This window comes from Ambystoma mexicanum, chromosome 12, assembly GCF_040938575.1.
Source record: "Ambystoma mexicanum isolate Mex_15411 chromosome 12, UKY_AmexF1_1, whole genome shotgun sequence".
NCBI lineage: Eukaryota > Metazoa > Chordata > Amphibia > Caudata > Ambystomatidae > Ambystoma > Ambystoma mexicanum.
The window spans coordinates 600612859-600631552 of NC_090936.1; the positions used below are offsets into that span (position 1 = coordinate 600612859).

Here is an 18694-nt window from a genome sequence, read left to right on the forward strand (position 1 = left end):
TGGGTCCAGCCAGCACAAGAAGCCTCTGGCATTGCACCCTTGGCAAAAGCCTGCTAAGGGCAGCGGTTCTACCCATGTGCAGAATATGGTTGCTTTGTGCAAGCAATGGGAAACTGCAAAAAGGCAATGCCTTCCCTCACACAGTCCACATGCAGAGCAGACTAGAAGGCAGTTGGACAGATAGATGGCCCACCACAGTAGAAGGCATCCAACCCAAGTGCAGAGTGCCCCCCAGCAAAATGCCTCTTCGTCTATTGCTGGGCATACAGTGATAAGCAGATACTTTCCCCAGCCACTGCCTTCAGATTCATGCCATATATAACAGAAAAGCAGGTGGAGGAGTCCAGTTACATCATGTGATGTGCCAAGGAGGATAAACATGGCGCAGCAGTGCTTTAAACTACACAGTTAGAGCTATGCATGTCCAGACTGGGCAGGGTCTCCCACGGACAGTTCTGTTTATTTTGACCAGGGCTGAGCTCAGGGTACGACGTCCTTTCATCGTGGGATGTTTTTTCGCAGGGTATTTTACCGCTAATTTTTTGCTGAAAAAACTTTTTTTTTGGGGGGGGGGGGGGGGGGTTCGAAAAATATATGAATTGGGTGTGGGTGTTCGGGAATATATTCAAAATTAAAGGGAATGGGGACCTGGTGGGATCCCCAAAAATAAAAAATGTGATGAGTTTTTTTCGGAAAAAAAATCCACGGTAAAAAACCCTGTGAAAAAACATCCCGCGATGAAATGACATGGAACCGAGCTCAGAAGGGACATAGATCAAGCTCAGCAGAACCACACGAGCCAGTGCATAGATCTTGCCTTATAGCATCTCCAACCAGACAAATTAAGAGGCTGAAGCGAAGCATGACAATGCGTTGGGGTTGCATTAGAATTGTTGGAGTTTTACTTCCACTATTATGTCCACAATTTTTTATGCTGCTCTCGTTTGTACTCTACCACCAAGTCATTCTGTCGCCAGTTCAGGACTTCAATGTCACTTTGAAACAATGCATTCCGAAGGTCCAAATCATTTCTGCTATCATTGGTTGGAAGAAGCCAAGTAGTCAGACAGGAAAAGGATTTCTCCATTCGGTCGATCACTTCCTAAATTCCTACCATCACCGATGGTTGCGCACCTCCTCTGGCCATGCACAATTGCCAGTGGCAGAACACATCAGTCTTGGAACAGCCACACACCACCCTCATGCCTCAGAGCCACTGTGTCTTGCTTAACAACCAGATACTAGTCTAAGCAAACATCAGTGGTCCTCTTGGTAAGAGCTGTAACATAAGAAGCCACGTACACGCGCAGTGATTTTTGTTCTATGTAAAACACACTGCTTATAACAAGCTTCAATGCTACGCCAAGGTGGGTCTGAATTAATCATTTAAAAACTTTAAAAACATTTTTAATTTGTTTAAATAATCCTCTGACAACAAGGACTGGACTGGATGCCAGCACTTTTTCTTAAACTCAACCCTACTAAAAAGGGAGTGTGGGCTGGTCTACTTCTTCCCCATGTCCTGGTTATTTTATTTGTCTACTCTCAGGATAGTTCCCATTTTGTGTTCTTGTTAATTCTTTTGGCTTTAATCTTAACAAACCTACATTTTAGGTCTTACATTATGCACCCGAGGCCTGCTTTTAGTTAGCTCTTCTTAAAATGATAAACTTGACTTCACAATGCAATTTCTGTACAGGTCTCCAATTTCTGGTTTTTCCCAGCATCAACAGAGGGAATGCTCCTTAAGGGCTCATTATGACATTGACAGATCCTTTCCTTCGAGTTATGCACGCATTCATCATCATTACTCTATGCAGAACTCTGAGGGTCTCCGCAACATTCTCCCTTTACTTTCCCACTAGCGGTAACGGGGGCAGGTTTTCTTTTCAAATCCTACATATGCTGTTAAACTCATGTTTACAAATCTGTGTTTATCTCTTTGGGGGATTTAGATGCTTGGGATACAGTAGAGGATTATACCAGGCTGCAATGCACCGAAGGGTCAGATATCACCCTTCTGTGCATTACAATGAAAATCAGGTGCGACTCACACTATCAAGAGGTCCGCAGAAGCATGCATTAGTGAGTCCTTTCACATTAGTGAAAACACTTCTTTTTACAATTTCAGTATTTTTCAAGTTTTGGATGGAGGTACAATTTACCACTTTTTTAAGGAGTTGCTTCATCTCAGGTTTAGGTTGCATTTACAGCATGGAGAATTCCTATGGAATGCCACATTAGGAATATACACCCAGACCCATTATCAAGAAGGCGGTAAAAAACAGGTTATATTGGAAACACTGGCTGTTTTCACCGTTGCCACCCAAGACCTAACGAGTGCCTTTCCACATCCCTTTTGTCACCATAAAAGAAGAGTCTCCATTCTACTGCCGTGCTGCTTGCCGGGCAACAGAGGTTGGGTCATTTTAAGGTCTCCTCACTGGCACATTCGGTAGGTTTTGCTGAATGCACAGCAAGTGAATAAAGCCGTATCATGGGGTAAGTTCCTGCAAGATTCTGGGTTGATACTGCTGTTGTTGCGGCCAGGACTCTACTTGGATGTAAACTGAGGGTTTGCAGTAATAAGAACATATAATTGCCTAGTGAGTGGACTGCAGTATGAATGGGGACATAGCTGGGCTTTGGGTGTGCTCCAACTACTTGTGGCATTGTGGTAGGAATAAGGATTGATGTGTGGTGTTATGGAGAACACTGTGGGTGTGTCAAGATTTGGGTGGGAAGGCCCTGGGTAGGAATGTGGCATAAAGTGGGCAATAGGCATGGGTAAGGTATGGTGGTCCTTTTGAGTAGGGTGTCGCTTTTGAATACAAGTATGGGTGGAGGCAGCCTGTGCTGTGGTTATAAATAGGTTTATGACTAGGTGTTAGTGTTGGTATGAAAAGACCTGGGTTAATTAGAGGGCGGACTGGAGATGGTGGTCCGGGTCATGATTAAGCGATAGTAAAGCTGCGATTAGGGACACATTTGCATTTGATTTAAAGGAAAATTTCCATTATAAATAAGGTTATGGCTATATTTATAAAGGTTCCTAGTGATACATTTCGATAGGGTTATGCTAAGATAGGCAGGGTCAAGCCGTCAATAGAAGGCAGTGTCAAGCCGTCAGAGTTGCTATCGGGATAAGTGAAGGTCGCATTTATGAACACATTTTATGGTTGGATCGTGAGAGGGCCTTCATTATTCATTGGAACGTGGATGAGGTATCATGGGACTCTAGTTACAAATAGAGTTATTTGTGTTTTAAGGGTAGAACAGCTGGGTATACTGAGCTTCCCAACAACTAATGGGTTTATGGCTCAGGTAAGGATAGTTTTCAATCCTAAATAAGTTCTTGGTGGTTTAATGGAAGACCTGCAGGTTTCAAACACGTTTAAGTAACATACATTTTATTTATTTGATGTTTATATAGCGATTTTATCCAATGCTCTTTACATAAAATATTACGAAGGTAAATAAATCATGAACAAATCATAAAAAAACACCATAGCTGGGAGAATCTCAAATCACATGACCACTCCAGATAAAGCAGTTTCGAGGAGTTAAGATTTAAAAATGTTTTTGAATGAAGCAAGAAAAGAAAAGGAACAAATATCAAGCGGTAAAGAGTTGCACAGCGTCGGTCCAAGAAGTTGAAAAGAGCAAAAACGTAAAGACGTGCATTAAGGATGTGGAACCGACAACAAAAATTATGCAAAGTGAAGGTAACAGGAAGGATGATATAACGAGATAATAGAAGAAAGATAAGGAGAGACTGAGACATGAATACACTTAAAAACAAGACAGAGTAACTGATATTTAAAATGTTGCTTGATATGCAACCAGCAATGACGAGGAAGAAATGAAGTACTGTAGGCAGAAAGAGAGCAGCGAAAAAGACTCCGGAAAACTGAATGGAGAAAAGAACGTAGAGGGAGAAGAGCATACTGTGGAAGCCCGACATACAAAGAACAGCAATAGTGAACACGAGATAGAATCATTGATTGAAGCAGAATTTTAGAAGAAAAATTAAGAAGACAACATGTTTTCCGATTATTAAATAAATCGACGATACAAGATTTTACCACTGCAGCTATTTGAGCCTGAAAAGAAAAAGAAGAATCAACAATAATGCCTATGTTATGTGTTTAATTGAAAAGTGTACACTTAAGTAGAGAAAAAGGTGTAAAAAGAGGGAGTCAAATCTTTGAGGGAAGCAGGAAAGAAGAGAACTTCCATTTGGTTAGGGTTGTGAAAAAGAAATTGAGACATCCAGGACTTTCTAGCAGATAAGCAAGCAGAAAGACGTTGATTAATAAAATTGGAGTAAGAAGGGAATGATACTGAAATCTGTGTGTCATGAGCGCAGAGATGGGCTTCTAGCCCACGATCAGATACTAAGGGAGCTAAAGAAAAGTACAGAGGGTGAAGAGAAGTGATCCAAGAACAGACCCGTTGGGGAACCACGTAGGGAGATTAAAGGAAGAACCTTTCCAAGAATCAATTAAAGACAGTTTGGAAAGTTAAGAATTGAACCACCTAAGAACAGAAAATAAAAACTTAAAGAGTAGAAATCAGGGTGGGATGGTCAACAGTATCAAAAGCTGCACTGAGAACTAACAGAACTAGAATAGAAAACTGTTTAAGAAAGCGAGCAAGAAGAACAGAGTTGGAAACAGATTAGAATGCAATTTTGGATGAAAAATCAGAACAAAATCCCGATTGTTGAGAGGAAGCAAGTTGTGAGTGTTGAGATACAAAGAAAGTTGAGTGAACAAGCACCTCTAAAGGTTTTGACAAATAAGGAAGAAAAGAAATAGGACAAAAGTTATTCTCATCAGAGGGATCAAGAGTGGGTTTCTTTAGGAAAGGAATAACAGTAGCAATTTCGAACATGGAAGGAAAAGACCCAGAGGATAAAGAAAGAGTAAGACAGGAGCTAGTGCAGGAAAAATAGATTCACCCAAAGAAGCGAGTAGTGGGTCAGAAGAAGCAAAATCAGAGCAAATTAAGAAAAAGAAGCAGAGGGTAAAGAAGAAGCGACAAAAAGACCACCCAGTGGTACATTGCTTAACGAAAGTCAGATGGTAACAATTGTTTCAAAAAGATTTTTGCAAAATCGTCAGTAGAAAGATTCAAAGTAATAGGAGGATCGGAAGAGGGAAAAGCAATAATTTTATAGAAAAGAGCAGTTTCGGGGCGTTAGCCTGAGATTGCATTAAAGATTGAAAATGCGTAGCTTTATCCCGATTTACAGAAGAAGAAAAAGAATGAAGCAAGGAGGAAAAAAATGAATAGTTAGTAGAGCGATTTCGATAAATTACAAAGTTGGGTCCTAAACATTTTCAAGCAGTAGAGAACCAAAAGCGCTGAGATTTGCCCTTAAGGGTAAATCAATGTAGAGGAGAAAAAAAGATCTAGAGCAGAAATTAAAACCACATGACATTTTGAAAAACCACCATCAATGTTGGAGAAAGAAGGCCTCAGAGAAAGAAGAGGCAGTACATGCAAAAATATGAAGATTGTCACTAAGCAAAGTAGAAGAGGATAAATTAAAGGAAGAGTTAGAATTGACACCAGAAAGAACAAAGGAGGAAGAGACAAAAAAGGAACAGAAGGAATGTGAACAAAGTCAGTAGAAACAAGATCTGATGTGATGAAATTCCATCAATAATCCCAACTTTCAAATGTGTGAGAGGGGAAGGGATGACATTTTAGATTGAAGTGAGAAAAGGTAGAGGAGAAGCAGAGGGGATGCAGGAATATTAAATCATCAACAACGAGAAGTGGAGAAACAAACAATAGAAGATAATTGAAATCCTCATTAGAGGAGCTCAATGAGTCTGGAGGATGGTAAATGATCAGAATATAAAGACGTGCAAGAGGAATAAAGATTAGGATTGTGGTGAGTATAAAGGTGGTTGCCAATTAGTTCCCAATAGGGTTATGATTGGGTTATGGGTAGACTGAAAGTTAATAGATGTTTCTGTTTTTAAAAAGGATCATTATTAAAGTAAGGGTGGGTCCTAGCACTAAATAGAGCTATGCATGGGCTAAGGATAGAATGGCTGTGTTAAGAAACAAGTTACTTACCTGTAACTGTTGTTCTCCAGCATGGGTCTGGCATGGATTCACATGCTCATGAATATTCCCCGTCGTCAGGCTGGGAATCCTCGGTAAAGAAAAATCAGTATCAGTTTTGTTTCTAATCTGTCTTTCTTAGTAACCAATCACTGGTCTCTGGGACATACTGCCCCCAGCCAATGACTGCCCTCTCCCTAAGCCCCTCCCCTGGTAGCCATCCTCAGATTTGGTAGAACGCAAGTGGCAGTAGGACCAAGTGAAGAGCGGCAGAGGGGAAGGAGGGAGGGTTTGCATGTGAATCCATGCCAGAGCCATGCTGGAGAACAACCGTTACAGGTAAGTAACTTGTTCCTTCTCCAGCATGGGGTCTGGCATGGATTCACATGCTCATGAATATAAGAATACATAGCAGTACACACATGCACAACCACGGGAGGTGGCAAGGCTCAACATTAAGCATTATGTAAACTCAACATTAAGCATCTCTTACCTCCTCACCAGGCCCACCTTCAGGCGAACAGGTTGCGCACCACTTCTTGGCCGACCCTGGACTCCTCCCTGGAATCCCGGTCGACGCAGTAGAATCTCGTGAAGGTGTGCGTCGACTTCCATGTAGCAGCCCCGCAAATGTCCAGCAGGGGTACACCAGACAAGAACGCCGTGGTAGCAGCGATCGCTCTGGTCGAATGGGCTCTCGGATGGCCAGGCAACGGTCGGTTTGCCAACCGGTGACAGTGCATGATGCAGCCGGAGAGCCATCTGGAAATGGAAGCCTTCGAGAGGGCCTTCCCTTGATTCACAGGTCCACAGTTCACAAACAGTTGTGATGTCTTCCGAAAACTCTTTGTGCGGTCCACATAGAACTTCAGCGCTCTAGCTACATCCAGCGAGTGCAAAGTCTTCTCGGCCGGTGACGAAGGCGACGGGAAGAAAACTGGTAGCACCAAGGGCTCGTTGAGATGGAAGTCCGACGGCACCTTGGGCATGAAGGAGGGGTGCGTCCTTAGCACCACCCTCGCCTTGTGAAAAGTCAAGTATGGAGGCTTGCAGGATAAGGCCTGGATCTCTCCCACTCGTCGAGCAGAGGTGATGGCCACAAGAAATTTCCACAAAAGGAACTTCAACGGTGCTATATGCAGAGGCTCGAAGGGCGCCTCCATGAGCCTAGTCCGCACCACGTTGAGCTCCCACGCCGGGGCCTGAGCCTTCACCGGCATGAATAACTGGAACAGTCCCTTCATAAACTCCTTCACCACTTGATGAGACCACAGGGATGATTGTCCCGTAGTTCTGGTGTAGCAGGATATCGCCGCTAGATGTATTTTGATGGAAGCATGAGCTAGCCCTGCCTTGGCCAGCGACGGTACGGCAGCACTTGAGGGGCCGTAATTCGCAGAGGGTTAATCTTCTGTGCACAGCACCAGACAGAGAACCTCTTCCATTTGTGTCCATAGCACTTGAGAGTTGAGGACGCCCTAGCCTTTGCAAGTACCTCCTTGCAGTCTGCCGGCATATCGTACCCTCCAAACTCTAGTGCCGCAGGAGCCAGGCCTGCAAGTTCTGCGACCCCCGGGTCATGATGGAGGATGGCGCCTCCTTCTCTGGAGAGAAGATCTGCGTCCATAGGTAGCTTGACTGGGAGGGGGGACGCTGACAAGTCCAGAAGGTCCGGGAACCAGATCTGCCTTGGCCACGCCGGTGCGACGAGGATCATCCTGCACCGGGACCTCGAGTTGGTTGACGAGTCGCAGTAGCAATGGCAATGCATACAGGAACAGGCCGTCCCAGGGGAACGAGAAAGCATTGCCCATGCTCCTCGGCTGGGGAAACCTGCTGGCAAACCTCTGGCACTTGGAGTTTGCCGCCGTCGCGAACAGGTCGATCTGGGGTTTGCCCCATCGTTGGAAAAGCCGGTCCACTTGGTCCTGACGCAGTTCCCACTCGTGGCACGAGTGCAGCTCCCTGCTGAGCGAGTCGGCGATGGTGTTCTTTATCCCTGCTAGGTGGAAGGGTACCAGAAACATCCCTTGGGCAACGGCCCAATGCCACAGATCCTGGGCCTCCTTGGATAGGGCCGGGGACCTGGTTCCTCCCTGCTTCCTGATGTAGAACATTGTGGTGGTGTTGTCGGTGACGATCCTCACCACCACCTTGCCCTTGAGGGATGGGAGAAATGACCCGAGAGCCCAGAACACTGCTCGGAGCTCCAGGATGTTGATGTGGAGTGACCTTTCCTCCGGGAACCAAAGGCCTCTCACGTGAAGATCTCCGGTGTGTGCTCCCCATCCTTCCAGGGAGGCCTCCGTCGTCACTGTCTCCTGGTGTGCTGGGGTCTGAAAATCTGTGCCTGCCGGGAGAGGCGCGTGGGTGCCCCACCACCGAATAGCTTGGCGAAAGACCTCGTTGAGCAGGATCTGGTCTTCGAAGCTGTCCGCCGCTTGCAACCAACAGGCCTCGAGCAACTCTTGTAGAGGGCGCATCCGCAGCCTGCATAGGCGCACCAGGTAGATGCAAGAGGACATCATGCGGAGAAGGGACTTGATGGACCTCACCCTGGCCACGTCTGTGGCCAGCAGGCGCTGCACCTTGCCCAGAATGGCTTTCGTCCTTTCTTCCGACAAAGAAGCCAATCGTGCCACTGTATCGAGCTTGGCTCCCAGAAACAGTGCGACCTGGGACGGAACCAGGTGGGATTTGGGGAAGTTGATGGAGAATCCCAGATCCGTGAGCAGTTTGACGGTCTTCTCTGTGTGCTCGACGGCAAACTCCCTTGTCCTTGCTCGGATGACTCAATCGTCCAGGTAGGGGTAAACGTGGATCCCCTGCAGGCACAGCCGAGCCGCCACTGATGCCAGGCACTTGGAAAATAACCTGGGCGCCGACTTCAATCCGAATGGCAGGGCCTTGAATTGGTAGTGCCGTCCTTGGACTACGAATCTGAGAAACTTTCGGTGTCCTTTTAGAATGGGGATGTGGAAGTAAGCATTCTCCAAGTCCAGTGACGATAGGAAATCGCCTTCCTCCAGCTGTCCCAGCATGTGCTGGAGAGTGACCATCCGGAACTTCTGGGCCTTGATGTATTCGTTTAACCAACGCAGGTCCAGAATGGGGCGCCACCCGCCTGTCTTCTTTCTGACGAGGAAGTATCTGGAGTATACTCCGGAGCCCCAGAGCCTCTTCGGGACGAGCTTGATGGCCCCTTTCTTGAGCATCGCCCTTACTTCTAACAGCAGTTGAGGGACGTGATATTCCTTCCTGGCCACGGGAGGAATGCAGGGGCACTTCTTTAGAAATTCGAGAGTGTGCCCGTGGGCCAGGGCATCCAGCACCCAACAGTCGGTGGAGATGGACTCCCACACGCTGCCAAACTTCGCCAGTCGGCCTCCCACCAGGGTGCTCAGGTGGGGGCCCAACGCTATGGCCGGTTCAGTCCTGCTTGGCCATGGCCATGCCGCCCTGGCCTCCCTGGCAACGGCGACGAGATCCTCCTGACTTGCCGTGCCCTCTGTAGGCCTCTTGCGATGAGGAACAGGCTGCCTGGCGGTACGTAGAGGAGCCACCGCTGAATCCTTTGGAGGCACCTTGCTTGCCTCCGGAGTTCCGAAAGGGCGGCCGTCCTTGCTGCAAAACCCCAAAGGCCCGAGCAGTCTCTATGTCGGCCTTGATGGCCTGAAGGGACTCGTCCACTGCTTTTCCAAACAGGTTGTTCCCATCGAAGGGCATGTCCAAAACTCTGGTTTGCACGTCCTGGTGGAAATCTGTTGCCTTGAGCCACCCCCGCCATCGTAGTCAAACACTGTTGCCCAACTGGCGGAACCGGGTGTCAGCGATGTCCGTGGCCACCGTTATGGTGTGGTCCGACACCATCTCACCTTCCTGCAGGATCTCCAGGGCCTCCGCCCTCTTGTCATCCGGTAGGATGTCCAGCAGGGGAGCGATCTTGTACCACAGCTCCCTGTCGTAGCGGGCCACAATCGCTAGGGCGTTGGCCGCCTTAATTGTCGTCGCCGCCGACGAGATGACTCATCGTCCCATGGCGTCCAGTTTCTTTCCCTCGCCGTCAGGCGGGGAGGTTGATGTTGAAGCCGTTGCCCCTGCCGCTTTCTTCTTGGCCGCCGCTGAGACGACCAAATCCAGGGTCAGCTGTGCCCTAAGGCACAAAGGGGCGGAATCGGGGACCCAGTACTTCTTCTCGTACTGATCCCTCTTGGCAGGCATCGTGGACGTGTTGTTCAGTAGAACCAGTCCCTCGTCCCAGATGTCGTCAAGCAACGGCACCGCGACAACCGTCTTCCTCTTGGCCTCGCGCCGCTGTTAGAGGAAACCTTCCTTCTTCTGTTCTTCGGGGCAGAGCTGGAAAAGCTCGGATGCCCTGGCAATCATGGCGTGGAAGGAGCCAATTTTGTCGGGCGGGGTGGACCGAGGGGGTGGTGATGGAAGGCCCATCCCGTCGTCACCACCGTCGTCATCCGTCCCCTGTCGTGGCCGTATCTGTTCCTGTGTCCTCCCTAGGATCAGGGGAAGGAGATGAAGACTGAAGGCGGGGGGATGAACTCTCCTCTGCTTGTTTGGAGGGGTCCCCGACAGGCCCGGTTCCGCTGGGTCATCCGTTGGGGTTAGAGGCAACCTCGTCCTTACCTCCGTGCATAAGGTTTGGATTGCCATCAAAATGGCCGCCGAGTTGTCCTGAGGCACGGGCACTGGCTGCGACGGGTGCAATGGTTGCTTCTCCTCCACGGGAGCCTCGTCGGCGCCACTGTCGCTCTCTTCGTCAGCCTCCTCGGGATTCCTCCCGTGGGATCGGACCTCCTCAAACCTCTTGGTGATGCCCTTCACGACTGCAACCAGCTCCTCCTGAGAGGCTGTATCCGTGTCTTTAACGGCCACCGCCCCCCCCTTTTTTTCCACTGGGGTCTTCACGGGGGGCTGAAAAGATGATTCCCTCCGCGGTGGCAGGGAAACTCTGGGCCCCGAGGTCACCTCCACTGATGTAGCCTCCCCAGGCTTCACCAGGGCCACCACGACTCCATCAATAGAGGCCTTAGCTGGGTGAATCAAGGCCTTCACCACCTTGGGCGCGCTTGAGGCCTTCACCTTGGAGGGAGGGTCACCGCCTCGCTGCCCCTCGGCTGACTCCCTCGAGATCGACTGGGACTTCTCCAGAAGTTTACCCGGGTTCTCGGATTTTCTCTTCCCCGAGCCAGAGCGTTGGCTCGTGGTTGATGGCGTTGGTGAAAGTGCGCCCTGCCTGGCAGCCAAGGAGCCCGACCCTTCGGCACTCCCAGTGCACGTGGACCCGCAGTGCTTTGCCTTCTGTTGGGCCCCCGTCGCCGGGGCGCCCTCAAAGGACTTAGAAAACCGCTCGGACCACTTCTTCTCACCTGCTGGGCTCTTTCCCTCCAGTCAGTTGGTGAGGCGGATACGCCGATCCTTCATGGTCCATTCCGACATGTTCTTGCAAAACGCACAGTCCTTCTCCATGTGCGTCTTGTCTTCGTGAAGGCAGTAGAGCCATCTCAAATGCTCATCCTCCTTGAACACATTCTTCAATCCGCATCCAGGGCAGTGCCTGAACAGCTTGGATCCGGGTATCGAGCTCCCCTTGTCCTGAGCCATGTCGGGGTAGGCCTCAGACATTCTGGAATCCTCTAAGAAGCGTAACTCGACGAAAACTTCACCCTTGAGGGGCGTAGAAAATTCCGAAACGGGTCCCCGTTGATCGGAAGTAGAAACGGTGGAGCTTGAGGCTCGATTGACCGAAAAAATGAGATTAAACTCTTTGAAAAAACGCAAAACGCAGTAAAAGCTCGAGAGCTAAAGCACGAGGACTCTGAACACTTGAACGTGCGGTAAAAATCTAAGGATGGCTGCCAGGGGAGGGGCTTAGGGAGAGAACAGTCATTGGCTGGGGGCAGTATGACCCAGAGACCAGTGATTGGTTACTACTAAGAAAGACGGATCAGAAACGAAACTGATACTGATTTTTTTTCGTTACCGAGGATTCCCAGCCTGACGACGGGGAATATTAATGAGCATGTGAATCCATGCCAGACCCCATGCTGGAGAAATAGAGGTTTCTGTTTAAAAAATATAATTATGGTTAATGTAAAGGTGGGTTCTCATTCTGAATACCATTATGGCTGGGTTAATGTTGAAACCTAGTAATGAAAAGGGTCATGATAGAGGTGTGGTAAGGTCTAGTTATGAACGGGGATTTGGATTGGTCAAAGCAAGTTAAGATAGTTTGTTTGAATACTGAAAAGTCTCGTGTGCTGTTATAAATAGGCTCAAGGTGGAGTTAACAGTGGATTATCATCAAGAATACAGTTCTGGTTGGCCGTAGCTTAAAGCTGCAGTTACTGATCAGGTTAGGTTCCCTTTACAGTAATGTTCCTTACCTCACATTTCATTTCTGTGGCTTCTTTTTTATCTTTAAAGCATTTAACCACTGAGGGGTAGAACTTTCAGACCTACAAGTGAAAGAAAACAAGAGGTGAAACGTAAGAGATGTTATAAATTGAACAATCCGTAAAAATGCTCACGCTAGACTTCTGCCACACACAAAGCCCTATTTTGTCAACTACCATGTTTGTCACCAAGAACAATATACATAGCACTACCAATGCAGTGCTGTAACAGCGCCACTCTGTTTAGATCACCTGCACACCAGCAGAGGGCAAGTCAATTTTATAAGTATAAACAGTCAATCGGTCATTAAGCATCGAACCCCTTGAAATTTCACTTCCACGACATAGGACAAGACAATAAGATAAATAGCAGGGTTCTCCATTTACACCCCCTGGCAAGGACAGAGCAAGACAAGTGGTATATAACCAGACTCCAAAAGGGAGGCCGCTTTGAAGATTAAAGGATGGAGTCACTTGGTGGAAAGGGAGGAGGTATGCATATGGATACAAAAAAGACATCCTGGTGATATAGGGTAAGAGGTTTGCCCAACAGAAATAAGAGGCGATTCAGCACTTGAAGAAAAGTGGTCATATTTGAAGACCTTTTTCCATTTGAAAGTTAAGACAATAAAGCCAGAGTTACTTTGTGGGATATACTTATAAAGGGGAATATGGCAGGCTGCCCACTGGATTCCTAGGCTTATATACTGGTCCAAGGTTCTAGGTTTCACATTCTGATGTAACATAAAATAGTTGCTTAATGACAGTGACAAATCTCCTCCTCACCTTCCCGTCCCCCAACCCCCTCCCCCGCACTCCTTATCACACCAGGCTCTTCTACGCTGTCCAATCCAGCATCCTAAATCGCTCTCCCCAAAATTGCCCCCCAGTTAAGGTCACCATCTATAAAATGGTATGGGGCAACCACACAATGGGCACCTTAAATATTAGGTGAGTTAGATCAACACTACTGCAAGTGTATCCATGCTTTGCCAAAGACCGCACTGATTACGTGCACAGCATATAACCACAAATCAGCACCTGATCCGGGTTAAAAAATAACGTTGCCCATAGCATCAGACACCACTGCATCAAATTACTGCTGCCAACCTATCTGGATCTGCAAGAGACGTTTCTAAATTAACTTGGTCAGTCCCATCTGATACTGCTGCACCAATCTCGCGATCAATGTTGATCATTTGCACTGAAGAAGTCTTCAGGCAAGAAACATGTTGGCAATGTTTAGCATAAAATTAGTGGCATACATTTCCTCCTTTATGCTCACCATGAATAAAAATCACCTATAAAATACAGCAGAAAACGGAGACCCTCTACTTTGCCATTGCATAAAGCCTATGCACCATAGCTGATTGTACTCCCGTATTTACTCAAGTGTGTCACTAGGTTTCTGGCAAAGAAACCAGACAGTCAACAGGTTTCCAGACCAACACCGTATCCGCTTACGGTTACTAAAAGACCAGGCAGTGCAGTAGATCAGCAACTTCAGCTAATTTCTCATCTACAACACCAGTACTAAATTGAGCCCCATCAACTAGTGTTGTAGCATGAGTTAAGGTTGTATTTGTAGTGTGTGGGAGTATGTTTTTGTTTCCAAAACATTTGTTTTCCACTAAGTGTTCCTAGTAACCTTAATGTTGGCATCCCCAAGATTTGTAGACAACATTAACTGCTTTTTTGAAATGTTCCCCCTCCCCCACAGATATATATTCCCGAAATGCGTAATGCCGGCCGAACTTTCGGTCTTAATCTTTGGGAACGCCATATTTTGATGGATTTTTTTTACATGTTTTGACAAGCACTAATAAAGATATTTTCCCAAGCATGGACTCCGCTTCCTGGGTGAAACCTATTCTTCAGAGAGTGCAACTCGTCTCGTTGTTGCGTTTGCAGCAGCTTTTGGACATATATATATATATATATATATATATATATACACATATACCATAGCTAAGGTGATATCACTTTATGCAAGGATGAACTTCACTCGGATGAATAATGGGAAAACAATTTCAAAAGCATTTTGCACTCTTAGTTGTCAGAGTGCAGCGACAGGGCTACATAAAAGACGTACATACTCATTTTTGAGTCGCCCGTAATTTGGCAGCACTGACCCGTTAGGTGTGCACCTTCATGTACACGGGTCCCTGCTGCCAAATTGTTGTCATTCACATCGCAGAGTGCAAAATGGCAGGGCAAAAGGGCGGCATACATGCTTGTACCCTGCCCTTTTGCACTCCGCCGTGCAAATGAAGTAAACGCGTCTGCAATGTACACATAGCAGGCAGCATTTACAATGGATTCCTATGGAATCTGCCGGCTAATTTGCTGGTGCAAAATGCTGGTGCAAAATGCTGGTGGACGCCATAGGAATCCCCAAATACAACAAGAAATTGCTACTGGTGGAGACATACCATTTTTAAGAGAATTATTTGGAGTCTGAATTAATCCAAAAGACACTCTGAACTGGGTACAAGACGATTATTTTTACTCATACTTTGTACCTTATTTGGCAATATTTAGAAAAACAGACATTTAACACTTCTTTAACATCTGTTCAATTCTTCAAGGAAGCATTTTATCATGGCAATCAACTATAGCGTCATGATGTGCATAGAAGAGGGAAGTATTCTGACTGCTCCCAGTGTACAGAGAAGTGAGGTGGGATATATGTGCATGAAAGGGTGTTTAAAGTGCAATGAGCAATAGCAGCCTAAGGAAAGGAAAATGGGCCAGGGTGGTCCTGAATGAACAACCAGGGTCGAAGTTAAATTAAAAAACAAGTTCGAAGCACATGTAAAATAGATGCACTTCAACTGAGCGTTTCGGCGATTTCAGACGACTTCCTCAGGACCAAAAAAGACCACCAGCAGCAATGGGTGCAAAGGAAGGACAGGCACGACAGCATTTCCCAATGTGGTTAGGATTCAATCCGGATTCTTGTGATGTTTTCAAAAAATCAAGTTGCTTGAATAGGCGTCAGTCTGTATGGGAAATGCTTGCTACACGGAAGTCAGGAATACGCTGCAGGTATACTTTGCTGCAACGTCTGTGCTACTATTTCAGGGTTTGTACGGATTGTTGCAGAGTGCTAGTGTCATCTGCGTCACGGGAAAGGAGTGAAATTCAAAGAGCAGCAGCTGGCCGTGTGCGAGAGGAGCCGGTGCTGACCAAATAATGGAGTGCCGGTTATGCAAGACCATGGACCAAGAGTTGAGAAATCTTGTGGGAGCAGAATGCCCTGGGACACAGTTCATGGGAAAGTGACACTGACTGCCGAAAATAGACCTCAAAATGCTCATCTCAGAATGCAAAAGAGAACCCAAGAAGGTAACTTTCACCATTTTCAAAATAGGGCTCCAAATGAAAATTGTCCAAGCATCTCAAGAAAGTACAGACGGGACCAGGAGATTCTGGGGGGCAGGACTCCAATGGCTGTTTGCCTATTAGGAAATACAAACTATGGCATATAATCAGAACAACCGAAAAGGCTTCAACCCAAGGCTGAGCTAAAAGTGACAATAATGATAATGATGTGTTATTTATATAGCGCCTTTATCTAAAGGGCTTTACAGAGCACTTATTTACATACAATATCACCCAACCGATATTGGTATTCATTTACCGACCTCGGAAGGTTGAAAGGCTGAGTTGGCCTTGCCGGGATTCGAACCTGCGACCTGCAGATCACGTTCAGATCGCACCAGCGAGCATTCAACCCACTGAGCTATCTTACCGGCTTACAACAAAGGTAACCATGGAAACGATCACACAGGCCTGGGGCATGAGTCTATGGTTATTTGTCAGCATCTTCACTTCGGTTCATAAGACCCAAGAACCAATGAAAACCCCACCCCACACATCATTTTCCCCAGTAATGGCAAAAAAAGGAACTTTGCCAACAGTTTGTGTTCACAAGGCATCGCCACTTCTCCAGAGGTGTCACCGAGAAGGAAGGGGAAGCTACTCATCTACTTTGCCCTTTTTCTTTCCCTCTAGATCCTGCACCAGTAAGAGAAGAAGAGGTGGCCCACAAGGCCTCTGACCAGAACAATGGAAAGCGCTCCTCTTTTCTTCCCTTCTAAAAGTCGAGGGTGGGGGGCAAATTGTGAAATGTGTAGGGAAAAGGAAAAATTGCCACTGAACAACTAGTGTTGCAGACAATGCAGGTGCTTCATAAGGTATTTGTTTTTCTTATTGGAGGTTGCATGACGCTCTCCAATGAAAATCAGTCCATCATAGACAAGGAAGTAAAAGAGCTTGGTTCGGCATTTTGCACACATCCTTCAATGAGAGGGGCTTTGTGAGCAAAGTTGTCTTCATTAAAAAAAAAGAAAATAAAAAAAAAGGTGCACCTGGTTATCAACTGCCACTAATTCAAATCCAGGGTGCTCTAAAGGTACTTCTCTTGGACGACATCTTACAACCAGGATATCAGAAGGTGGGATAGACTTCAAGCATGGTAACCTCTCAGTTTCGATTTTTCACACACACATACAGAAGGTTCCTTCCATTTAGCTGATGGAAGGAGGTATGGTCATTTCCCAGCAATCCTTTCAGTCTTCCTTCAATAACTTGGACTTGACCAATCTCATGAAGTCTACAAATAATCATTTACTTGTAGGACATGATTTCAACTGTTACGCGCTGTGCATACAAGTTGCATGGCGGATCATTCTCTAGAATTTGGCCTTCCCGATCAACTGGGAGAAGTTGGAAAATCTTTCAAGCCCAGAAAATGGCGTTCTGGGGATTCTGGTGAACATTGTGGAAGCAGGCTTGGAAATTACCCAGCAGGTATTGTGCAAAGGAATATTCCAAACCAGGAGCAGAGGGAGAATATCTCTAGGAGAAATTGCAATGTTGGTGGGCCTTCTCTCAGAGTCAAAACACGCCATCTTTCCCAGATTGCTGCACTACAAGTTCCTTCAGAGACTAAAGGTTTGCCATCTGCAAAAGGGACTAAAAGATATAAATGTGGTTCCTTTCTTGTAGCAGCAATAATAATAACACTGTTTTATGTAGGCCAAAAAACTACAGAGTAATTTTTGGTCCGACCTCCAACCAGTAGCTTCTGGTGGACTAATTTGCATTGAAGAACTTTGACAGGAAAAGGGTTCTATGTTGTTACTTTCTGAGAAAGGGAAACATCTCTGCCTTAGTTTACATAAACCAGCTATGGGGATGAGCTCTAAGATTCTTGACGATCTAGGAGGGGCTCTGCCTAGTTGATTAGACATTGCTCCAAGCACAATACTCATTGAGGCATGTCAAATATAGTAGTGGACTTGAACTCAAGACACCTTCAGCACTACAGTGACTCGTCATTAGATGGGAAGGTTTTCTAATCTGTGAAGAAAAGCTACTGACCGTGTGACATGGAACCATTTGCATCTCCTCAGCGCACACTTGTCCCATTCCCTAGTTTTAGACTAGACATCGAAGCTTTGGCAATGGCTGCACCCCTACAAGATTGGGGTCAAATAGTGAATTACGCAACTATCTGTTTGACAACAGCTAAAGTAAAGAGGCAATGGTCATCGCTAATCTGGATTTCCACATTTTGAGGCAAGCTCGAGTCGCAGTCCTACTGGAGTGGTTCATATACTCTGCGGTCCTCCTATCACAGGGTGGGTGTCTTCTGAGGGATGCAAACAGGACTTTATGCACAAAGCTTTCCCGTTTCTATGGTGATCTTGGGATCCAGGTATAATAGTTATTGAATAGAACGCTTTTAATTGGTTAGCTGGAGCCTGGACCTCACTGCTGCAGGTATACTTCACCTTTTAACTATAGTTTCCTCTTTGTCATATCAATTAAAAGGGATATAGTACAGTGAATAGAAATAGGTGGATATTTCACCAGGCAACAGGCAGATGATGTGTGACATTCCCTGGTGTGCACCCTAATGCTTCCAATTATTGGATGTGAATGTGGACGACAAAGTTCTGTCACTCAACGCCTTGACTGCAAAGCTAACAACTTGCTTTGCTCGAGTTTCTTCAAACTGGGGTTAGATGTGAAGAGCATTTTGGTTACACCCTCCAAATCCATTAGCAGGGTGGAATTATTTTATTTTCAGAAGGATGAAGACTAACACAAGGATGAACTCTTCCCCAACTTGCCCCTGCACAACCCAAGCTCTGCATGGTCAGGTTTTGAGAACCTAAGAAAGTTTCAGAGTC

The 18694-nt window shown here is 46.5% G+C and overlaps 1 protein-coding gene across 2 annotated transcripts in view; it reads right to left on the reverse strand.

Moving 5' to 3' along the window:
* Positions 1–18694, reverse strand: part of TNKS1BP1 (tankyrase 1 binding protein 1) — a 557727-nt gene that overhangs the window by 48032 nt on the left and 491001 nt on the right. For both annotated transcript variants that reach the window (XR_011281831.1, XM_069628996.1), the window contains exon 11: positions 12483–12554. Coding sequence is in view for 1 of the 2 variants with exons in the window: in XM_069628996.1 (XP_069485097.1) it covers positions 12491–12554 (64 nt within the window). In the remaining variant the exon portion in view is untranslated. The remainder of the gene's footprint in view (positions 1–12482; positions 12555–18694) is intronic.